We start from the raw sequence: 25,987 nt of genomic DNA, 5'->3' as shown, positions 1-25,987 counted from the left end.
CTGGCCTGGAAATCTGGAAATATCAGCTCTAGTTTCTATTCTGCTTAAGTGAACTTCAGTTTCTCTGGACCTCAATCAATTACCCTAGCCAAACAATAAAAAGGCTAGATTAGGTGATTTATTTTCTGTCCTAAAAAACTCTATGGTTCTATACATATACATATGATTCTATATGTAAAAAAATTCTTATAAAATTTTGAAAGTATCAGATTCCTAGAAATTTTACAGACTTTCTTTCATTATAACTAGGTATTTAACTCCCATTTATGCATGTATTAAGTAACCAACACCTTTAACCTCAGGGGAAACTACAAGGAAATTGAAAAAGTTACATAAAACTGTCTAATACATAAATACACTTAATATATTGTCTGCTGAATCAAAATGGAACCTGGAAAGGACAGTGAGTCCACACTAGAATTCAAATAGCAAACCTAATTCCTTTTTAGAGGGCCACAGATTGAGAGCAGAAAAGGGCCAACCACACTGAGTACAACCTCTTCATTTACACAAATGAATAAATTGAAATTTAGGTATGGTAAGAGACGTTCTCAAGGACATGAGAATAAGTGGCAAAACTTATTGACATACATTATATGACTGCATTTAAAGGGTTTATATTTAAATGTGTGAAACGGAAATATTGCCAAAAATGAAGTTTTCTAAAGTGGAAAACTGTGGTAAATGACCACTTAGATCATCAACACACATTTTGATTAGTGTGACTTTGAAAACATTCACATAACAGTCTTCTGTCCAAAACCTATATTCTAGAAAAAGAATTAACAGCTTACCTTGAACACTTCCATTGGAAGAGGAAATTTTGCAGCATCATTAAGAGATTTTTCCAGAGCACATTTCCATTCAGATATTGTCTTCAAAGAATAGATTTCTGGGTGAACAACAAATCACACAATACTGTATAAGCTGTAGAGTGCTACAACTCTGTATTCATTCACAAATATTAACTTTTCAAACCCTCAGGAAAAAAACCTAATAACCACAGCAGTCACACTATAACCATTATAAAGACTCAGTCTGAAATTTGGGAGATTAATGGCAACTTGAAATTCTTTTATACAATGTGCAAAATGGGCTAAACAAGGCTCCTCTAAAGGAAGCATTTGCATACACTCTACAGGCATTCTAAAAGGGATTTAATGGTATTAATCACATTAGCAAGACCTTCAGTGATGCACTACCCACAAATCACCTAGGAAACAATATCCACTGATGAAGAACTTAATATCTGATGTATTTCCATACTAAAAAAGCATTCAGTTGTCTATCTGTCACCATTATTACTGCACATTTGTCAACAAATCTCTAAGCTTTCTGCATACTGAAAAAGAGATCCACATAAATCATAAAATTACTGAAAGGTAAATTAAAATTTACTAACCAAGTTAATATTTACACTTGAAATGTGCTGTTAACACACCACATGCTACTCATATTTGTTCCATGGGGGGGGCAGTCATGTGAATTATTTACTCAGTGTAAAACTGAAAATTTTAAAAAAAAAAGAAAACTGTGAAGTAATATTATTACCTGTGGCTGAAACTTCAAGAGAATTTTATGATCTGAGCTCAACAGATTTAAGACCTTATCAAAATAGGATTTGCAGAAGCACTCACTGGAAGTGGATACATTTATACCATCACTATATCAACCTAGGCTACTTTAGACAGACAGACAGGATATGAATATGAATTTAAGTACAGTTAAAAGGCAACATTAAACATTTGGGGCTATATTTTTAATTCCTGTCTGTCTATTTTTTAACATGTGGCCATATATTTTGATCCTCAATTCTTCTGAATTCACCTTGTACTTTAAGTTCTTGTAGGATATGTTTGTGTTCATTGTCTCTTTATTATTTCCAACACATATTTATGGTGGAAAAGAAATGCTGCTCAAACTCACTGAACCATTAATGCCTCACCCAAGTACACTGATGGCTAACTAGATACAAAAACCTAAGATTAACTATTATTAGTAAATAATAGCAGACTATATTTATTTTTGCAAGGGAATGGGGTTAAGTGACTTGCCCAAGGTCACACAGCTAAGTAATTATTAAGTGTCTGAGGCCAAATTTGAACTTGGGTCCTCCTGACTCCAGGACTAGTACTCTATCCACTGTGCCACCTAGCTGCCCCCTTCACTATATATGAATATAAATAATTCTCAGTATTTGGGAGAAAGTCTTATATCGAGAGATTTTTTTTTAAATAGAGAAGTTATCATTTACAAATAAATTAAGGTAGAGTCAGAAAAGAAATAGATCATGGAATTTGGCATCTTTTGATGACTAGTCTAACATTTAGGAGAAAGTATACATTCAATGAATACCTTCAAAATTTGTTAATTTACTGATGGCCTATCCATCATTACAACCTGAACCAGATAAACAATTTCTACAGAATTTACTATGCCTGAAGCGAAATTATCCAAGGTGATAATGTGTGGAAAATAATGTTTAAGGTAATTTACATTGAGTCCTTCAAACCCTGAAATCTGTAGTGTGTTTAAGTAGCCAGACTGGAATGATGGCTTTTTTCATTCTTAACTAATCATTTTTTTAACTACGCTACTTAGGCTGGTATTAATTTATTCTCAGTTTAAAATAATGTACTCCACAAAACCATATTCTTATGTTTCAGAGTAGCATGGAGGTGACCCTGGTGTCTTGAAATCATTGTCAGTAGAGCATCAGTTGTGGAAGATTTATGATGCTGGAAAGGCTTTTGAGTATGATACCAGCAAGAATCTGAATCTACTTTGCAAGGACTGGACTAATTGAGAATGAAGTTCACCATCAGAAAGTTAGCCATTTGGTCAGGGCAACCCATAAATAAAAATACAATATGGCCATCAGTCTTATGGTGAGGAGTATAAAGTGTTAGGAATCACAGTTTTAGACATGAAGTTATTAACTGGGAATTTTTAACTAGGTTTTTAAAAAACTATATCAATAACTATTTTCACTATAATTGGTTTCCCTCATATATTTTATGAAGCTAAAAAACAATTACTCTAAGTATGTCTGTAAGCCTTTCTTAAATGCCAAAGTGGTTTATAATATAAAAAAAAGTTTAAGAACTTTTTTTGACTGTCTACAACTCCCATTTGATAGTTAATTTAAAATAAGTGGCTTGTCCAATGACCAATCAGTAAAAAGACTACTAGAATAACTGAATCCTATCAGTGTTGCCATTCTTACTCTACATGGAACCAGAAAGGTAAAGAAATGAAATAGAAGGTGACTGAGAGATTCCAGTAAGAAAGACAAAGGAAGAATTTGGTAGAGTTAATTTTATCCTAAACCTACTCAAAGATAACAAGAAAAATCCCTCCATAGGATATTTATTTGTCTTATATTGCAGAAGTCATAATAACACCACTATGTAAAGAATTGTAGCTCATGTTACATCTATCTATTCAAGAGTCTGAAAAGGTTAAAAAAATCTTTGAAGAATACAGTACATATGTATCTCTGTTTGATACTAGATGAGTTCAATGCAAAGGAAGATATTAGTTAAGATGATAAGATATATTGGAAAATATGAATTAAGGAAAAGGAAGAAGAGAAGTCAAAAATGGAAAGACAGCACAGATGATCCCTTCTCTACATAACATGAATACTTTCTTACAGAAAAATAAAACTGCTACACTGAATGTTATAAACTAAATAATACTGAAAAAAGAAATTGATTATATTTTAACAGACAGGAAATGATTCACTACCGATAATAGAAGTCATTCCTGAATCATCTGTCAGTTAAGAATATAAGCAGACCACTGACTATTAAGAGTCAAGTACAAAATTAGTACAAAGAAGGAATAAGAATGAGAAAAAAATATGGTATACAATTAAGACAATTCCATCTGGGCAGACTTAAATATATCATTGGTGACTGCACAAAAATAGGCTATGGATGAAAGAAAGTACACAAAACACAAACTACAATAATTTTATTCAGAAATTTTTCCAATAGAAATCAATTACCATAACAAAGAGACCACAGAACAGCCTAAAAGGTTTTTGAGTCAGCACACATTTGACTTATTGCCAAGTGAAGAGAATAAAAGACAATGCTGGTTTAGAAAAAAAAACTTTTTATGAAATCTAATGGGGAAGGATGATGAAGACTATGGGCAGTAGTACCTCATAAATCAGACAATAAAGCTAAGGGTAAATTGTTTTAAATAAAACTTTGCAGGTGACCCAAGTAAGGAAATAAACCCAAGAGCATTTAGAGATGAAAAAAAAGGAAGATCTATAAACAAAAGAAAAATGAAACAGATCCATACTTTTATAACAAGCTTTTTCACAATCAAGGAAAATGGGGAATGGAGTCAACACATTTAGACTAATATTCCTGACCCAGGTGTTCTTATAGAGGAGGATGAAATGCTATTAAGTAAAACAAAAGAAAAGAAGCTGAATTAAGTATAGATGGAGGCGATCTTTCTTGGTTATGACAAACTGTGAGAATATTGAAAGATAGAGCCATAAAGTAACTGAAGAAGAGGAAAATACCAAATGTATAGATCTCTCTTATGTGACTTCTTTCTTATGCACATCAAATTTTTATGGACATAATCTAAACATATATCAAGAGCATCCTTTGATGAGGTTGTAAGAAGGCAAGAGGCAGGCTTTGACAAGTGCTAGTAGAGAGCTGACCATATCTTTACCATCAAACAACTGATGGAAAGATACAGCAAATGGAGGATTCCATTCTGCTTTATTGTTGATTATACACAAACATTTGATTCATTAGTGCCTGGAGTAGCTTCTTCTAACAATATACCTCCTATTCATGTGTCAAATTATCGAAAAGTTGCTGAAAAATCTAACAGATATCCTGGATGGATGGATGGATGGATGGATGGATGGATGGATGGATGGATGGATGGATGGAAGGATGGACGGATGGATGGATGAATTAATGAAAAGAATGATAAAACATGACCAGGAGGAGCACAGCAATGGGATAAAGAGTCCCTACTCAAAAAAGCTTACACTCTAAACAGAGGGGACATGTTCACCTTTAGAGCAGATTAAAAAGTCTGAAGATTCTAAGAATATAATTAAGATAGCAATAGCAGGTCAGATGGTAGAACCAAGGGTCCTGAGGGTGGATTAGCAGGGCAAACTTGGAGGACCTGTAGATTCAGAGGCTGAGCAGATGGAAAGGCATGATAATGCTTCCTCTTTTCAGAAGGACTGTGGTCAATTTTGATTTCTTGCTCATCCAAATGATGATCAACCATGTCACTGTTACCATACTGTCTCCTCATTGGGGTCTGTGGAAACTAGCAGTTTTTCCTGCCTGGCCTCCCTGATGGAGTATGATCTGAAATATTATTCAATGACATAAAATAGGGAGATGGAGGCAAATATTTGCTTCCATCATTATGGAGGAGATATCAATGGTGAGAAAACTACTGGGAGCTCCTGGAATAGGTCCACAACTTTTCTAAATATTTAGACCTGACCTCCACATTAGCCAGGGGCAGAGGGGGAGGGCATTCAAGTGGATGGATATAGTAAGAAAAAAAGAATTACAGGATGCAAATTTATATAAATGGTGACTACTTCACAAGCATTCTTTATCACAAGCATTATAGGGTGTCTTTTGTTTCTCAGGGAACAAGAAAAACTCCACTAGATCTTCAATGATAGCAAGAATAATACAGTCATTTGTGGATTAAACTAGGAAGGGTCTGCAGTGACTCCAAGGATGATAGCTAAAGGAATGCCATGTTGGCCCGAAAAGAAATAAAACTAAGCAAAACCCAAGAGATTTTTTAATGCCCTAATTCCATGCCTGGCTAAGCACTTAATGAAAAGTTACGTATTTATAACGTTTTAGTTAAACATATAATCTAAATTAATAATTGTTATTAATAAAATAAATATACAAAATGACAATGAAATTCTATCAATTAACAATCACTATATTAACTAGTTACAGAATGCCCTGAGATTACCTCAGACTGTAGTAAAGATGAATTGTATACTCAAAAGAATTCCAGCTATGATGTATTACCAGTCAGAATATATTTTAGGGATAGTGGAGGGGAATGAAAAAGAGGAAGGAAAGCTAAGGACACCCCCTGCTGAAGCATGACCCATGGACTTTGGAAAACAAAGTGCTCTCTCTTCAGTCTTAGCAGAAATGGTAACTCAGATGGGGGGGGACTGTCCTTTTGGGAGGAAGGGGAGTGGGGTACTGCCCATTTGATTGAAGGAAAGTTCACGGACTACTCAAATTCATCAGTCCAATAGGCAATTTCTGCTTCTTCAGCCTGTGAGGCACGACATGCCAAAACTACCACCAAACTGGTGATTATAGCAAGTCAACTTCACCGAAATCAGACTTCAAGGCCAAGGGCAGAGGAGATGGGTACAAAATAATAAAGCCAAACCATACCCAGAAAGGGGCTTCAATCAGCAGGGAAAATATCCTTGTGTAGTCCTTCTAGGAATACTGCATATGAAAAGAGAATTTAATCCTGGGACTTCTCTTTTTTTAAAAGGTGAAAATAAACTGCAGTGTTGTCAGTTATACTCAACCACCTGCAGAAGCTAAACACCTAATAGTTTCAATAAGCAGAATTGCACATGTGCACAATTCATTAGACAGCAGCATTTCGATTACACTGGCAAGTTTATGGACAATAAACAGTACTGTTAAAAGAGCATAAAGCATTTTCTTAAAATGCTAGTGTTGCAGGTAATTTAACAAAGTGCACCATGTCAATGTGTGTTTAGGGGAAGTAATAAGCAATTAAAATGTGTCCTGATTCATCTTTAACTAGAAGCCTACATGAAAATGAGGCAATCTTCCTTTGTAGGATTGGGCAGGCTGCTTTATAATAAATGCTACAGGAAGCATGAGTATAAAAAATAACTTGGAAAATCCTGAGACCAAATGATTCTATTCAATTCAACAAACAATTATTAAGAGTATTTTACGCAAAAGGAACCATGCTAGACACTGGGGTTTTTTGTTTGTTTGTTTTTAGGGGGAGAAGGAATGTGATTTCCCAGGGATAGGGGTCATCGATTGAGGAAAACTCCCTCAGCCAGTTAAGATCAGCAGTCCGGGGTGGGGGGGGGGGGGGGGGGGCGCACTGGTTGGTTCCTGACTTCCAAGGCTTTCGAAGAGATGAGATGTCATTCAGCCGACATCCAGAATCACCTCTTCCAGTACCAGTGATGAAAAAACAAAATGACAACTCCTGCCCTCCTAGGGCATACTTTTGATTAGGCATAGGAGTTCTTGTCTGGTATTCACGGACTTTTTATAAAGTCTATTTTGATAGCTGTATTTCAAAATATTTGTTATTTCTTTTTTTTATGTAAAATATTATATAATATATGTAAAGGTGTTATTCGGAAAAGGGTCCACTGGTTTTATGACTGCCCAAAGATTCATGGCACATCAGTGGCTAGCCCCAGGAAATACTTTTCCCCTTCCCCTTGTTTCTCTAGATAAGCACATACAGGAAAATTTGAGGAGGAAAGAATCTTAATAATGGACAGGAAGGGGGGGAAGGGTGGACCCCAGAGTGACTGAGCTGAGCCTTGACAGAAAGGTAAAGGAGAGATAAAGACCCTCTTCCGTACTTTCCATACATTCCTACTTGCATCCTCAGCCCCTAGCCACAGCAAGTGCCGATTGCTTGCCAACCGACAGGGGAGCTGGTTTGGCAGAAAATAGATGAGACATAGAAAGTACAAGCACATGGCAGCCCAGCAGGGCTGGATGAACAAGATGGTACCCGAATGTGGAGGGTCCAAATGTCAGCCAGAGGGGCTCCTGCTTTCTCCTAGAGGTGCCTGGGAGCCAATGAGGTGTTGGAGTGGAGGAATGGCAGGGTTAGGCCCAGGCCTGGAAAGCATCCTTTTGGCAGCTGTATGAAGGTGGGAGAGGGGCTAGAGGCAGGGAGACTAAAAACTACTCCAGGGAGTGGGTCAGAACATGTCCTGGGGGGGGGGGGGGACAGTCATGTGAGTGGAGAAAAGGGCAGAAGGTATAAAAAAAATAAGGAGAATTGGCAGGATAACTGGAGAAAAGCTTCAAGGAGGGGTCTTGGTGACCTTGACAGAAGCAGGGAGTAGAGGCAGGGCAAAGGGGGAGGAAGAGGAGGCTGTGTCCCAGTAGCATGTTGACAATGAGACCCCAGGGAAATGTCCAGGTGGAGATGTAGTGGAGTGGGGCTGGGCTGTGGAAGAGAGTTGGGGCAATGCTCACTTTGGAGGGATCTGTGTGGAAAGGACCACTGAAACCATGGTAGATGACAAAAACCACAGTGGGTAAAGTTGTGGAGGAGATCCAGTAAGAAAAAGTATTACATGATGTAAAGAAGAGAACACCAAAGTCAGGGTGAGCTGGAGGAAGATGGATAATTAAACAGCAAAAGAGATTAGAATGGTCAGACAAGTAATACAAACTTTTTATGCAAAGGTGACCTCATTATCCTTACAATACCCTGGGAAGTAGGTGCTGTTCTCACCCCCCATGGGACAACTGAGGCAGGCAGAGGTTAAGGGCCTTGTCCAAGGTCACAGGTTTAGAGTCTGAGGCCAAATTTGAACTCGGATCCTTCCCAGTTCCAGTGTTCTTTCCACTGCACCATCTATCTCTGAGATGTAAAAGTCAAAGGAGAGAAGCTTCAAGAACAACTGGTGATCAAACAACAGAGTCAAAGGCTGTGAAAGAGTCAAGGAAGATGGAGGATAGGAAGATATCCCACTTAGGAGTTAGAGATCAAAGCAAGCCTCGAGAGAGGAAGGGTCACAAGTCTTTTCAGAAGTCTGTGGATGACCTCTCTCCCCCCCCCCCCCCACGCCAGCATCCCCAAGCTTGGTGCTCCTCCCGAGCCTCGTGCGCCTCTCCATCGCTCTCCGGATCCAGCCTAATGATGGTCTGGTCTTCTTCAAAGTGGACGGACAATGCTTCGGCCAGAATCGGACCATCAAGCTGCTCACTGGCTCCTCTTACAAGGTGGAGGTGAAAATCAAGCCCACCACTCTCCAAGTGAAGAACATCTCCATTGGTGGTGTGCTTGTCCCATTAGAGATGAAATGCAAAGAGCCTGATGGGGACCGAGTTGTTTACACAGGAATATATGATACAGAAGGTGTAGCCCCAACAAAAAGTGGAGAGCGACAACCCATACAGATCACCATGCCTTTCGCTGATATTGGGACCTTTGAGACTGTATGGCAAGTGAAGTTCTACAATTACCACAAGCGGGATCATTGCCAGTGGGGAAGCCCCTTCTCTGTCATTCAGTTTGAGTGCAAGCCCAATGAGACACGCAGCTTGATGTGGCTGAACAAAGAATCATTCTTGTGAACATGAATCTGTCTGATATTGCTGGACAATCTCTTCAGAAATCTACCTTTAAAAAAAAAAATCAAACCCACAACCAGCACAAGCCTTAACTAAGGCATTACACTTGGACTGCTGCTCTCTCCTATTGGGTACAGGTAACATGATTCCCAAACTTTCTGAAGGTATAATCCTTCTCTGATACAATCCCCCCCCCCACCATGTTACAGATCATGATGGAACATCACTGGCAAAACAACACCCTTCTATATTTTGTGTTTGTGTACTTGCACCCAGAATCACACTGTTGACTATGTTTGGTGATAGCCAAGCAGAAATGCAAGTTGGATGTTGTGTACCTAGTGGTTCTGTGGACCATTGTGCTGCTTGTTTCCAAGTTGAATGACTTCTTCCTTTTTGTTCAGTGTTGTAAAAAAATATGTATGGACCCTATCTACCATGTGGAATTTGGTGATGTATATCCTTTGCTGTTTCAGACTTTAGAGTGATTTTTCAAAGCAGGTTCTTTGGAAAGATATGAATTACAATGAGCAATAAATAATGTAGTTTGCTAGGCAGAGTTCCTTATTTGTAGTTTGACTTTGCAGAAATGAGCTTGCAGAGAGATCGAATTTTTACTTTTTTTTCTCATATGTAAAATGAGAATTCTAAAATGGAAGGGAGCTCAGAGTTGGTCTAGTTCTGTACCTAGGCTCCTTTAAGTAATTAAAAATCTAATCTAACTCAAGGTACCATTACGCAGTAACTTCTATGTATGACCTAATGGATTGATTCTGCTTTAGGCAAGACAGTTTACCTGAATTGTCATATTGCCCCCTTTATTTAAGAAGTACTAGTTACATTACCTACATGGTTGAGACCTGCATATTAATAGCATCACTTCATTCCTTCCTTATGTGAACTTTGTAAAATCCTATAAGGAATTGTAAACAACTTTTGATCTTTCTAATAAAGGAATTGAAAAACAAACAAACAAAAAAGAAAGAAGTCTGTGGACAGGGGTGGCTAGGTGGCACAGTGGATAGAGCACCAGCCCTGGAGTTAGGAGTACCTGACTTCAAATCTGACCTCAGACACTTAATAATTACTTAACCGTGTGGCCTTGGGCAAGCCACTTAACCCCATTTGCCTTGCAAAACACCTAAAAAAAAAGAAGTCTGTGGATCAAAGGAATGAGAAACATAAAATGTAAGGGTGATGAGACCAACTGAAGAGTTAAGTTTGTTTTAAAAGGTTGGGGGAAAAGCTGAGAATGTCTACCCACTTCAGAGAAGGAGGCAGAAGAAAGAGCATGCCTACAGAAAAGAGAGGGTCTGATGAAGCAAGCGCTAGAAGAAAGAGGACAGGATGAGGAGGAAGCTTGTGGAGGTGAAAGACTGGTCATAAGAATGAGTGGGACCTTCCTCAGAGACTGAAGCTGAGGAGGGCAAGACGAGAAGCCAGAGTCTATGGAGGAAGGCCTGTGGCCTTATCTTCTCACCAAGGCAGGAATGTAGATTCCTCTGCTGGGGACTAAAGGAAGAAAGGGGGGAAAAGGATAAGAAAGGGAAAAGTTTAAATGGATTGTGGGGAGAGGAGCATGACCTAGTATCAGAAAATTAAGTCAAATTAAAAAAAACATTCCCCAATTGACAAATGATCAAAAGATATGCAAAGGCAATTTACAGATGAGATCAAAACAATCCATAGTCATATGAAAAATTGTTCTAAATCATTACTTACTAGAGAAATGCAAATTAAAGCATCTCTGAGATACCACCTCACACCTCTCAGACTGGCCAATGTGACCAGAAAGGATAATGATCATTGTTGGAAGGGTTGTGGGAAATCTGGGACTCTATTACACTATTGGTGGGGCTGTGAATTCATCCAACCTTTCTGGAGAGCAATTTGGAACTACACCCAAAGGACAACAAAAGTATACATATACCCTTTGATCCAGCAATACCACTACTGGGTCTATACCCTGAAGAGATGATGAAAAAGGGTAAAAACATCACTTGTACAAAAATATTCATAGCAGCCCTGTTTGTGGTGGCAAAGAATTGGAAATCAAGTAAATGTCCTTCAATTGGGGAATGGCTTAGCAAACTGTGGTATATGTATGTCATGGAACACTATTGTTCTATTAGAAACCAGGAGGGATGGGAATTCAGGGAAGCCTGGAGGGATTTGCATGAACTAATGCTGAGTGAGATGAGCAGAACCAGAAAAACACTGCACACCCTAAAAGCAAAATGGGGGTGATGATCAACCTTGATGGACTTGCTCGTTCCATCAGTGCAACAATTAGGGACAATTTGGGACTGTCTGTGAAAAAGAATACCATCTGTATGCAGAGAAAGAACTGTGGAGTTTGAACAAAGACCAAGGACTATTACCTTTAATTTAGGAAAAAAACTGGTATCTTATACTTGATGTTTCTTCCTTAAAGATATGATTCCTCTCTCATCACATTCAATTTGGATCAATGAATACCACAGAAACAATGTAAAGACTGGCAAATTGCCTTCTGTGGGGGGGGGGGGGAGTAAGATTGGGGAAAAATTGTAAAATTCAAAATAAATAAAATCTTTAGAATTGTAAAAAAAAAGAAAGAAAGGGTCTAACTCCATCTGTGATCTTTTGTATCCACTGTACAGATGATGACCAGAAATGCTGAGTCCTGACACAAAATAGAAGAATGGAAAATAATAATAAAAAAAACAACAGAAAGCTCATCCTCAACCATGCTCACAATCAAAACCTTAGAGACTAAGACTCCCCCCCCAAAAAAACTCTAATTCTAATCAATAGGAACACAATAAATACATCTGGACAAATGTATCTCAAGCAAAGTCACCATCCACCATGAGGATTTATTAAGGACCTATTAGCCATCAGATCCCAGTCTAGGTCCTGGGGGTACAAAAGATGATTCAGTAGATGGAGCACTGAGCCTGTAGGAAGACTCATGTTCTGAGTTCACATCTGGTCTCAGACCCTGGGCAAGTCACAAACCCTGTTTGTCTCTGTTTCTTCATCTGCAAAATGAACTGAAGAAGGAAATGGGAAACCATTCTAGTATTTGCTAAGAAAATCCCGAATAGGGTCATGAAGATAGGATGGAAAGGACAGAACAGCAATGCTGACCCATATGACTACTTTCTTTTATCTCCAAAATCTTCATAAGAATGACCTATGCCCACGTCAAGAATATGCACCACAAAAAATGGGGAAAGGAAAAGGCAACTTTTTATTTTTTTTTAACAGCAAAGAGGAGAAAATTAACCACTTCTGGTGAATTCTCCCATTTATAGGAAGAGGGCTTCTTGGAAGGTTCAGAGAAAGCTTTAGGTGGAGATGAACCTGAATGAGACATCTGTGGCCCTCCTGCCACCTCGTCTTTTTTTTGAGTCCAGTCAAGTCTGTCCTAAAGTCACACAATTCCTTGGATCATCTTCATCTAAAATTATACATATATTCCCTGAGGCTTTGAGAAATACTCTATAAAATGTTAAGTCAAAAGTCATAGGTTCTTCTTTCTTATACTTAATAAATTTAGAAGACTGGGTCAAGTGGCAAAAGAAATGCTTCATAAAGGGAGGAGAGGAAGAAAAAGCTTAAGTGAGAAAAGCCAGAGGATAGAAAGAAAAAGAGAAGTTAGAAAAGAGAAGGAAAAAGAAATCAGAAGGAAAAAAAGAGAGCAATCACAAAACAGTGCAGTTGAGTGGCACAGTGGATAGAGTTCTCAGATCTGGAGTCAAGAAAGCTCACCTTCCTGAGTTCAAATCTGATCTCAGATATTAGCTGGATGATTGTGGGCAAGTCACTTATCCCTATTTGCCTCGGTTTCCTTATTTGTAAAATGAATGAGAAAGGGAAAAAAGGTAAATCATTCCAATATCTTTGCCAAGAAAACTCTAACTGGAGTAATGGAGACTGAAAAAAACTGACTGACTAAATCACAAGAAGAAGAAAGATAGTTAAATCTGTGTAGAGAAGGAAAGAATAACAGACAACTCTAGGTTATTTTCATCCATCTCTCTACCTGTCTGAAATCAGTTAGCAAAAAGCTCAGACTAGAAAACACTCATGTTCAAAAATAAATGGGTCTGATATCTGAAGGGAGGCAGTAACTACAATTCACACTCTCTGGCATTAGGGAAATTACATTAATAATGTAAACACTGCATTTATTCCTATCTTTAAAATAATTTTTTAAAAACCTTGGAAAATCTTGATTCTTAATTTTCCTACTTTTTAATACAAAGATAATATCTTTCCTCCTAATGCATAAGGGTGCTGAGAACCTTAATAAGATTACAGCCAAATTTTCATCATATAATTACTATATTTTGGAAAAGAACTGAAAGGTATTAAGTCTATGTTTCCATTTCCTCTCTTTTCTTCCTTCTATTTCACCCCTCTTCCAATTAAAATGTTGAAAGAAAACTTTCAGATGATGACTAGCTCTTCTCACATTTTTAAGCACTGTCATGAGCTCTCCAAAGGAAAAAAAGGCATATATTTGTCTTAGCAAATGAAGGAGACTTTTTTTAGATTAAGAAAAGGCATTCAATACTAAAGGGAATGATACAGTATAGATTCAAAAGACAAATATCTCATGATAACATTTTCTATCCCTTGTTACCTAAAGGTGATTTCATGATTTCAGAGTTTCAAGATTGCTTCAAAAACAATTTAAAAGCTCCTCGTTATTTCTGTTATCAGTTTTTTAAATAAATGACAAAAGAATTTACTCCAAAATTTTATAAGGTAATTATTTATGAATTGCTATTTACAGTCACAAAGTACAATTTTCTCTGCTAAGCCATGGCTTTTCCATGGGGTCCAATCTTAGATACTTCCTCACAATAATGACATGCCCTTTGTTTCTTTGCCTATGGAAATGGATTGTTATTATATTCCTAAAATTGCCTAGATTATAAATAGATTCCTTGGCTGCCTTTCAAAATATTGCCAACAACAATAATGAAATACCATCTAACATTTCTATAATCTCACAAATTTTAAGAGGAATAACAAATACTTAAGGGAAGAGAACTAGGAAGAAAATATTTTACAAGTAAAAGCCCTTGGGAACAGTTAAAGGAAAAACTTGGATTTATATTATATGATCAGAGATGAATTAAGCAGCTAATTGCTTTTATTTTTTTAATAGAGACAAATGAGAGAGAGGTCTGAACCTATGATTTAATGGGATCTCCCTGTAAAAAACTTTTCTTTACCGGGGCAGATCAACAACTGCTCTGGTATTTACAGTCCTAGAGAGCTGCCTCCAGAACTGATTAGTTTAAAGCGAGTTGCCCAAAGTCACATTAACAATATGTGTTTTGAATTGCAAACAGGTCCTTCTGACTCTGAAGCTAACTCTATCCACTTTGCTAGGCTGCCCCAATTCAGAAACTAATACTCAAGGAAAAATCTTTAATAACCCAAGAAGCTGAGGTTCTCCCCCCCCCCCAAGATGGCTTTTCAAAAGAAAAGAATATTTTCTCTTTTATCTAATTCCTCAAAGCTTCTTTTCAATCTAACTGAAAATTTCACAACCAAATGTTGATAAAGCTCCACAATCTATGAGACATTTAACGGGATATTGCAAAATATTTCAGTCAATAATAATCTTTTCAGCCAATAATTAATGTGTTTCTCATACATGTGTTATGCACCTGTTTGAATATAGGTTGCGCAACAACTGGCAAAAGAAAATAGTGTCAAAAGAACAACTCTTGGAAAATTGGAGAGAACTCAGAAAGCTCAAATGTTCTACACTGTACAATGGCTTATTCTAACGTTCATCAAAATAGATAATCACTCTCATTTTCTATGATGTTGCAATTTTTGAGAGGATCATAAATCTTGAACTGGAAGGGTTCTCAGAGACCATCATATAGTTGATTTCATTTGGCAAATGGGGAGACATGCCCAGAGAGATTAAGTGATTTGCCAAGTCACACAAGTAATAAATGTCAGGATTTGAACACAAGTTCTTCAACTATAGCAAGCTGTCATCTCTTTTCTATTAATAAATGTTTGGATGGCAAGAAAGATAATGTACATACAATGTTTAACATAATGGTTTAAGGTTATTTGGGGTTTTTGCCACTTCTTTATCATCTATTACTTGCTGAGTTCAAAGAGGATAGTCTTAAGAAGCTATTCAAAAAATGCATATTTAACCTTTAACATTCTGTGTTCAAAATACAAAGAAGCTAGGAAGTTTATCTCACATGCACATACATCATTGAACAGATACTATCAAACCTATTTTTTAAAATGGTTTCTCATTGAGTCTAAACTTTTCCTTGCTTAATCAGCCAGATTTGCTAAGAATGTGAAATAAAAATTTTGAGGCTATAGATAGCCTTGCTGGGTATCAAGCTTATTTTTTATTCATCAATTTATTTCTCAGGATTCAAAGAATGAGCCTGGACATTCATTTAATTCTAAGGACTGAAAATTCTTTTGGAAGATATTGACCACATTAAAATGTTATTAGATGCATGAACCTTTCTTTACCTGAAGGTGGATCCATTCTGTATTTATTCTCTTGACACCAACCGACTGGTCGAAGTCTGTAATCCAAGTAAAACAACCACTGGTCATAGGATTCAGTCTCCTCCAATCCCACATAGCGAAGGCGTACTCTTCCTCCAACATTTTCAATCACACTAACTATCCAGTACTGAAAGGGGTTCTGAGAATCCTGAAGTTCTATTAAGGAATCAACTGTAATGAGGTCTACAGGGTTTTTCCCTCGCAGAGGCTGTTTAAACAGAAGCAAAACTCCTTATTTTAAACTTTATTTTGAGATTTCTCATGGAAACAGATGGACAGCAGAAGATTATATTTTTTCACACTACCATCCAAGCTATCATCAAACAGTCTGGTGTTTCCCTTCCCCCCACCCCATTCCTCTCCATAGCCAACCCCCACACTTCACACACACACACACACACACACACACACACACACACACACACACACACTCTTTTTTGCCAATTCTAAATTCTAACAACAAAAGCACATGTAAACAGAAAATAACAGTTTGCACTTATATCATCTTACCAAACCACCATCACAACCCCACCTCCCTTCCCTATTTGGGTAAAGATTATTTTTTTGTTTTAGGATAATTTTAATTTTAAGAGATAGAATAATACTAGAGCATCAAATGTGTTCATTAATCAAAAAAAGGCTACTACTCTCACTAGATTATTAAAATAGAAGTTAAAATGACATATATCACTTCAAAAAATAGCCTCATATCATAGATACATTTATGTCATGGTTAATCTTCATCAGTAATTAATTAATTTGTAGACAATGATGGTGTAGTTATTTCTTTTCTCAAACCGATCTCATAGTTCTTTTACTTAATCTACAACTGAAATTCTCATTAAGAATTATTACCATACAAAAAGAGATTTAAATAATTACCCTTGCTGGGAAAAGAGTAACATAAAGAATTATGTATCTTGGGGCAGCTAGGTAGCACAGTGAATAGAGCACTGGCCCTGGAGTCAGGAGGACCCAAATTCAAATCCAGCCTCAGACCAGCTAATTACCTAGCTGTGTGACCGTAGGCAAGTCACTTAACTCCATTGCCTTTTAAAAACTTTTTAAAAAATTATGTATCTCTAACACATTTTGATTTTCTAATCATGCAAAATAAAGTCAACAACCATTAATTAAGCAAGAAAATGGAGTTTTCCAATTTTTTTTAAAGAAATATCAAAATGATTAACTTATTCATTCACTGATGACCATTTGCTAGTAGTGGACAGTTGTAAACACATATTTTATTTATGCATATATGTGTATGTGTTTAAAAAAGATCTTAAGGACAAAACTCCACATACTATGTCACCTTTTTTAAACCTAAGGGATTACTTCTTCAGTTTTTAGCATTCTTGTACCAAAGTTGCCCAACCAAAATGCTTTGCCCTTTTTCAGAGGATTATTAAATGAAAGATTCTGCAAAGCCAGATTTTATAAAAACACATTTGGCAGCTCATTTTTTTAGTCTAATAATGGTTTATACCAGTACAATAATTGTGTTATTTTCATTTTACACAGTAAATATAAAAAATGTCTTGTCACAACAGTCTATCAAAGCAAAATATGCACTCCCATGATTGTCAGCTATAATATTATTTTCTTCAGTATAACCTATAGTTTAATACCAAAAGTCTAATATTAACTTTAATCTTTAAAAAAAAAACCCAGAGTAAGCTATTTCCATTCTGGTTTGCATAAGGAAAGCTTACTAGGTTATTAATTTTCACTTGAGCTATCTTACCGCAGGGTAACCCTTCCAAAATAAAATATTTAGTGTGGAACCATTTATTAAACTAATCCAAGAGTGAGTCTGCACTAGAATGTATCTAACTTCAGTTACAACATGAGGTCCTACAGAATGATATGACAGTAAGCCACATATTTACTATAGTAATGTAGTGACTAATGTACATGTCACCTGAGATGAAAATTCTGCATTGCCAGAAGGATAAATGGCCAAGATTCAGGCAGAGCTACATGTGTTCTCCAATTTAAGTGCAAAAGGCACAAGAATGTGACCTATTTGTATCAAATATAGCATATTTGATATTTTGGGATTCTAAGCTAGAAGTGCTGCACAAGTAAAATGTGATCACTGCAATCCAAAAATAAGCTATAAAGCAACATAATACATAATACATACACCTTCTAGTAAATTGGCGGGTGCTGTTCGAGAGCCAGTCAAATCATGTATAAGAAAATCCGTCCAGTCTGTGTATTTCTCTTTGATAGCTGTGAAAAGAAAAAGTGAGAAAAGAAAACGTAAACCCAAATAAGTCAACTATCAAAAGTCCAACCACTATTTTCATGATGTTAATAGTGCCAATGAATCAACTAAAAAACACTTATGGACTTGTCTATTCTGGGGCAAACACAATACACAACTATTAAGAAGAAGCATAAAAGATGTAGCACCTGGCCTTTGAGAACTTTACCATTTGAGGGTTGATATTAATACAAATTCAATCTCAATACAAACTAATAAATTAGATATTGCAGGAAATAGAGATAGACAATATATACTATAGAAAGTCAGAAATAGAAACGACTGCTGAGCAGACTGAAGAACACATAGATCAGAGGATTGGGGGGCTGGGGGTGTCTGTAGCATGAAGGCAGGAAGGGACCAGGGCACTTTTCCAATGTTCTAGAAACAGGCACAGAAGCCTGACACTAAGAATGTTAAAGAGACAAAAGGGGGGATAAACAAAGTCTGATTGTTACCATGAGACAAAGACAGGAAGGAAACCAAAGACTGTCCCCAGGGTTTGGGAGTCTTAATAATCCAAAGGAATGGCTCCATTTCACATAGAGCAAAGTACAGTCTATACACACAACAATCATCATACACACATACACACATACTCTGTAAAGTTGTTTCATTGAATTCTGCATGAAGGAAGATTTTTTAATAATCTTGTGAAATTATACATAAAATCTATTTTATTAATGATTTTCCAAAAATGTTACTGTTCTTTATCACCAGTCATGTAAAAAACAAAGGACATTCCTATTAGGAAAAAACATGAGAAAAAGTATAGCTAAATAATTATAGCTGTTGCGGGGGGGGGGGGGGGTGATAAAATGCTTGTCCATAGAGAACAGAATGTCAAGGAAGACAAGACTCTTCAAGATTCATGAACAAGTTCTAAAACCTTCTAATACAGGTTTAATTCATTACAACTATTAACTAACTGGTGCAATGGAAAAAGAACTAAAGTTGAAGTCAGGAAGATCTAAGTTCAAATACTGCCTCAGACACTGACTGGTTGTGTGACCTTGGGCAAGTCACTTACCCTTTGTGGTGTCTCGGTTTTCTCATCTGTAAAATAAGGATAACAATAGCACCTACCTCCCAGGATTGCTGTGAGGATCAAATGAGATAATTTCACAATAATAAATACATTTAAAATACTATTAAAAATCTAACACTTATCAACCCTAAAAGTTAATAATAATAAATACTTAGTTATTAATAGATGCTAAACTACTTTATTGATAATCTTGATTTTAAGTTTCAAAATGAGGTCAGAAATGCATAGTCAGTTCTAAAGCAACTCCTCTTAAACTTTTGAACATTTACTAAACTTTCTGGAAATAGGGAAGTTGATCTCTTCCCTGAATCAACAAATAGTTATGCTTTTAAATAAAAAGGGATAGATTTTAATCTACAGCAGATAGCTCTATCATCTCAGCATCCACTGAAGTTATGTTTTCCTTGGCTAAAACCAAGCCAATCAACAAGTGTAATTTCAAAACATTATTTGACTCCAAAAATCCAATAGCATTTCAGAATAACATTTTGACTCAACAGTGCCTCCGTGAAGAAGCCATATCTCACAACAGGAATAAATACATGAACAAATTGAAATACCAAACTACCATAATTTTGTGAGAATATTTCAGGATGACAGTAAAATAATATGTATCTTAATAAGAGCTGGAAATGTCCTCTCAAAGAAAACAAGCACAGAGCAAGAGACAGAGAGAATTATTTTCATTCAAGCTTTCAGAATTTGGAAAAAACATGACAATTCTAAACCTTGAATCCAAGTTAACATTGTGTCAACAGTCCAATAATTAGTCAGCTTTCAGGAATGTCTCCTTAGGACAAATTGGTCTACACGCATGGCCCCCAATCATTTGGGTCCCCTCCCTTGAAAAATCACTCTTGTGCTGGGGTCAAGTTCATTAAAATTGACAACTTACTTTCCTCACCTCTCTGACTGATGGAGCAGACAGCAAGTCAAACATCATATACTAAATGTAAATGTATGAATCCTCCATTCATTTTGTGAGATCAGAGGTAGATAGGCTCCCTCGGCTGAAATACAGCTCAATTCTCATTCTGACATCTTCCATAGTCAGGAAATTCTTTGGATGACAAAATAACAAACCTTGAATTTCTCTTAATTTTCTTTTAAGTATTTAAGTGTTACTTTTTTCCAGCCAGTTGTTTCATCTCTGAAAAGTCCAATTTCCTATCATTTACTTCTGGGCTAAAGCAACAGATTTTTTTTGAGCAAGGAGATCAAATCAGTTAAGTACTTCAATAAATTAATTCAGGCTATTCGCTAGAAGATCAAATACTGATGCAGACGCTTAAATACATTGGCCACATAATGATATCACAGGTCTTATTGGAAAAGACTCTGATGTTGGAAAAGATTAAAGGCAGGGGCAGCTAGGTGGCTCTGTGGATGGAGCACCAGCCCTGGAATCAGGAAGACCTAAGTTCAAATCCAGCCTCAGACATTTAATAATTGCCTAGCTGTGTGACCTTGGGCAAGTCACTTAACCCCACTGCCTTGCAAAAGCAAAATAAAACAAAGATTAAAAGAAAAAGAAAAAGAAATGGCACAAAAAGGGTAGATATATGGTGTCATGAAAACAACAAACATGAACTTAGAAAGACTCTGAAAGATAACGGAAGTTGCATGGATCTGACACACTATGGTTCATGGAGTCACCAAGAGTTAGATTTGACCAAACATTGAACAATACAACTTGATAACTTGAAAAAATTTTCTATCACATGCTACTACTTTTATAGACAAGGTAACCTCCATGATGAGCCAGTATAATGATGAACATGGTCTATTAAGAGAAATGTCCACATAAATAAAAGATGCTAAAAGAAGATTTGTTAGCAAGCTAGGCTTCTTCATTTGATTAATAAGGAATATATTCCATTTCTGGAAAGATATTTAAAGGTATTGGTCTAGTTGATACTGTTTGGAAAATGGGAAAATTCAAATTATTTCAGCACTCAATCTAACTCCTCCTTGTCTTGTTCCTTACTACTGCTCAAAGTGGTTTTCACCTCCTGTAGTTTTCTTTTCTTTTAAAAAGAAATTTTAGGGGGCAGCTAGGTGGTGCAGTGGATAAAGCACCCGCCCTGGAATCAGGAGTACATGGGTTCAAATCCAGCCTCAGACACTTAATAATTACCTAGCTGTGTGGCCTTGGGCAAGCCACTTAACTCCATTTGCCTTGCAAAAATCTAAAAACAAACAAAAAAACCCAACAAATTTTAAACAACCAGTTGTTCCTAGCCTCTGGAATAAACTATTTCTCTCCTGAAGGGTCCAATTACATAGTAAATAAATAAACAAATAAAACAGTTTTCAAAACAGGTTTCCACACGCTATCAAACAACTCAATTAGCTGGTCTTACACACACACACACACACACACACACACACACACACACACACACACACAGACTTTGAAGTTATCTGACATTATGTAAGCAAAAACCTAATTCAGCATGTCTAATGGACTGTAACAATCTTAAGAATGTGCCGTGGTCCCTGCAGTCACAAAAAATCTGTAGCAAAAATGCACTCATTGGAGCACAGCACGTCACAATAGAGTGTGGCTGTTTAAAGAACATCAGGAAAAATAAAACCAGTGACCAAGACAGAACAAGAAGGGCCAAGGGGGCAGCCAGACCCTTGTATCAAGAGCATCAGTGGCAGGAGGTGATTTCTAAGCAACTCACATTCCAAAATTGGATTGTTCCCACTTAGAAAAAAATCATCTGTTTCTAAAAGGTATATGCTTAATTAATCTATTCAAACTCACCCTTGTTCACAATAGGAATGGGCCCATAAAACAAGATGCCCCAAAATAAAGTTTAAAAGGCGAAAGATGGAATAGACTAGTGTACCTTGAAACTTATCACAGGACAAGGAGGGACAGTCTTGAATTGTTTGCCGGACAAATTTAGGTTACATAAGAGGAAGGACAGGATAGTGGAAAGAATTCATCTTTTATTTATTAAGCATCTCTCATGTGCTGGGCATCAGACTAAGACCTAGTCCTGACTCACACTCACCTCTTTAAATCAGTCTTCTAATCCATGGAGACTGTCAGCTCCCTGAGGACAGGTTGTCTTTTGCCTGTTTTCTGTGACCAGTGTTTGGCACAGTGCTCCCCCCAGGGTATTGTGTGAAGAAGGAAACACAAAGCCCTCTGCAGTGGTGAGCGGTGCACAGTGCTCCGCTCCTCTACTTGAGTCGGTTCAGAGGACTCATCTAGAGGAAAGGGACTCCAAATGTTCTGAGGCCCAGCCAGCGGCCCTAGAGACAGAACCAGGAGAATGCAGTACCCATTAACAACAATGATGTGGTGGACGCAGCTCCTCTCACAGGTTGGGGATCAAGGACAACCTGAGAGACCTGCTAGGGCAATGCTGTCCGCATCCAGAGAAATAAAAATCAGTCTGAAGGCAGAGCAAAGTGTACTATGTTCATATTTAAAACTTTTGTTTTTTTCTCTTCATTTTCATGGCTTTTTTCTCTCTCCTTAGTTCTAAGTCCTCCTTCACAACATGACTAACATGTAAATATGTTAAACACAAATGTATATGTACAACTCTTAACTAGAATCTTTTGCCACCATGGGGAGGAGAGTAGGAAGGGATGGTGGTAGAAAAATGTGAAACTCATAAATTTGCAAATGCATGAATGTTGTAAAAAATAATTTTATGTAATTGGAAAAAATAAAATAAAATTTCAATAAGAAAAAAAAAATAAAGATACTCCCAAAGCAGGAAATTCTTTGAGTATATGCCCAGGGCTGGATTACATGTTTGCTGTCAAAAGACCCACAGGGTTTTGACTGAAAGGGACTCACCACCAGGCTCAACGTTTCAGATCTGGCCAGTCACCGAGTGGCAGAAAAGTTATGACCTGGGTTGGGGGTGGGGGTGGGGGAGGAGAGACAAAGGTGTATCAATGTGATTTTTTTTAAAAAATCACCAATGTAGATGTATTGATATTTTAGAAAATATCAAGAAGTAGGGGGCTGTATTTTTATATCTTTGCCTGAGATTTCTAAGGAGAATTGGAACAAGACAGCAGATCAAATTATCTCCTGGGGTTCAGTGGAGCCCTCAAAGCAATGATGTGGTCAATTAAATAAATCAAGTTTCTAGTGTGTAAAGTATACTATACTAGGGAGTATAAAGGTCACAAAGGAAAGAAAACATTTTTGCCTTCAAGAAACTTACAATCTAATTAAGGAGGGGCAACTAGGTGGCACAGTGGATAGAGCACCGGCCCTGGAGTCAGGGGGTACCTGAGTTCAAATCCGACCTCAGACACTTTAATAATTACCCAGTTGTGTGGCTTTGGGCAAGTCACTTAACCCCATTGCCTTGCAAAATAAATAAACAAACAAATAAATAAATAAAAATAAAACAATCTAATTAAGGAAACAACATAATGAGAGAATTTATGATGTAAAGTAGAAAAATGCTGGACTCATTACTTGGGAGAATCTGGGTTTAAACGCCGAGTCTGACATTAGTGTATAAACCTGGAAAAGATCCTTAAACTTTCTTCTTTATCTATAAAAATGAGGATATCCCCTATATTAGCTCCCTTAGCACATGAACTATGCCAGCAGCTGAGTGAACAGCTGACTGAACCAGTCTTTATAAGTAAGAGTACCCAGAACAGAACCCGAGCAAGGAAATGGGTCTCTCAGCCAATGGGAGGAGAGAAGGCTGGACCCATCTAGACATCACCCTTCTGCCCATCTTTTTTTTTAGATAAATATCCTTTCAGTGATACTGTACGGCTCCAAGTGGAGAGGCATCTCGAGGACTAAAGCATCAAGATAGGCAGTTCCCTCCTGGCTGGTACAGTTTCTGTAGGTCAATGGCAGATGTGGGTGGGAAGTGGCATAGAACATGAGAAGTGACACGATGGTCATCATTAGAGAGAGGAGAGGACAGAAGACCAGCTGGCCAAGTTCTGAGAGCAAGGGACAACCAATGGACAGCCGAGATAATGGTGTATCCATGCAACCCCAACAGTCCTACAGGAAGGCAGTGAGCTGGTTAACCTCTCGGAAAGGAATGAGAAGAATACATGGCTATCACATAGAGAAGCAAGGCATGGAAGGGGTACAATCTGCATCCCTAAGGGAGAGTATACCTGGGCAGTTAGGTGGCTCAGGGGATAGAGCACAGGCCCTGAGTCAGGAGGATCTGAATTCAAATCCAACCTCAGACACTTGAAACTTACTGTGTGACCTCGGGGAAAGTCACTTAACCCCCACTGCCTCATCAAAAAAGAAAAAAGAAAACATAAGAAAGAGTATACGTATCACTATCATCACAGATTCATCAAAGACTTAAAGAAATGTCCTACAGGGACTCATTGTGAGATTCAAACAATTAAACATATAAAATGCTTAAAGTGCTACCTATTATAAAGTATACATAAAAATGTATAAAATAAAATTATAAAATGATATTAAAGTAAAATAAAAATCTGCTTACAAATGTACTAATAGAATACAAACAGGGATTGACTAAAACATGTGATACTATCACTAAGAAATTGTACCCCACACTGAACCTTTTCCAATTAAAACTTCTAAAAATAAATAAATAAATCTGCCATTGCTGATTGGCATTTTCTTTCTTTCTTTCTTTCTTTCTTTCTTTCTTTCTTTCTTTTTCTTTCTTTCTTTCAAGATTTTTGTAAAGCAAATGGGGTTAAGTGGCTTGCCCAAGGCCACAGAGCTAGGTAGTTATTAAGTGTCTGAGGCCGCATTTGAACTCAGGCACTCCTGACTCCAGGGCTGGTGCTCTATCCACTGTGCCACCTAGCCGCCCCCAATTGGCATTTTCAAGGAAAGTTCTACCTAGTCTGCTGAATGTACCTGACAGAGGCCTGCAATTCTGTTTTTTTTAAATGGTTTAGATAGCAATAATGTAATTCTATAACATTCATTTGGTAAGTGGTTGAATACTAATTTCTCAATTTTCACTTCTGCTTTTCACCTAAAGGTAAAGCCACATTTCAGAACTTCAATCCTAATTCTATGACTTTGAAAAGATTATGTTTCAATTCATGGATAAATTCTTAGAAGTCTATTCTACCCTAGTCTCTAAAACAAAATGGGAACATTCATTTTCTGACAGATATCATCAAAAGTTAAATGAAAAATGTAAGTGTGCCGTTACAAGAGAAATATTTCTGAAAAGTTTCATTTAAACTTTTATTTTAATAACCTAAATAAATAGTAGATGAAAATGCATGAGAGAAGCATTATTTAAGGTCAGCTTATCAAAGTCCTCTTTTGAAGGGAAAACTCTTTTTATACTCTGAATAATAATTTACTTTTCTGGAAATTCAGAGGTTCTTTAACTTTAAAACTATTATTTTGGGGGCGGCTAGGTGGCACAGTGGAAAGAGCACCAGCCCTGGAGTCAGGAGTGCCTGAGTTCAAATCCGGCCTCAGACACTTAATAACTACCTAACTGTGTGGCCTTGGGCAAGCCACTTAACCCCATTTGCTTTACAAAAACTAAAAATAAAAAAATAAAATAAAAATAAAAAATAAAAACTATTATTTTTGTGCTTTTATATTTTTATATTACATTTTATGCAACAATTTATTGACAACATAGGTTAAAAGATTATCAGCTCTCCAAAATTATTTATTTGTGATAAATCTGAAATTTCTAAATATCACAATTATACAACTCATAATTTTTATAGGAATTATTTTTTCCGGAGTATAAT

The 25,987-nt window shown here is 37.0% G+C and overlaps 1 protein-coding gene and 1 pseudogene across 2 annotated transcripts in view; one reads left to right on the top strand and one right to left on the bottom strand.

The window, feature by feature from the left end:
- Positions 1-25,987, bottom strand: part of SFMBT2 (Scm like with four mbt domains 2) — a 386,915-nt gene that overhangs the window by 128,533 nt on the left and 232,395 nt on the right. The window contains exons 5-7 of one of the 2 annotated variants that reach the window (XM_074194176.1): positions 18,085-18,173; positions 15,900-16,146; positions 795-892 (exon numbers count right to left, since the gene is read on the bottom strand). In XM_074194176.1, the coding sequence (XP_074050277.1) occupies positions 795-892; positions 15,900-16,146; positions 18,085-18,173 (434 nt within the window). Of the gene's footprint in view, positions 1-794; positions 893-15,899; positions 16,147-18,084; positions 18,174-25,987 lie in introns of those variants that run through there. The other variant, XM_074194177.1, reaches the window with a different exon arrangement.
- On the top strand, positions 7,764-9,474 carry LOC141493567 (CB1 cannabinoid receptor-interacting protein 1 pseudogene; annotated as a pseudogene).

This window comes from Macrotis lagotis, chromosome 7 (genome assembly GCF_037893015.1).
Source record: "Macrotis lagotis isolate mMagLag1 chromosome 7, bilby.v1.9.chrom.fasta, whole genome shotgun sequence".
In the NCBI taxonomy this organism is placed as follows: Eukaryota; Metazoa; Chordata; class Mammalia; order Peramelemorphia; family Peramelidae; genus Macrotis; species Macrotis lagotis.
This window is presented reverse-complemented; position numbering and strand designations above follow the sequence as displayed.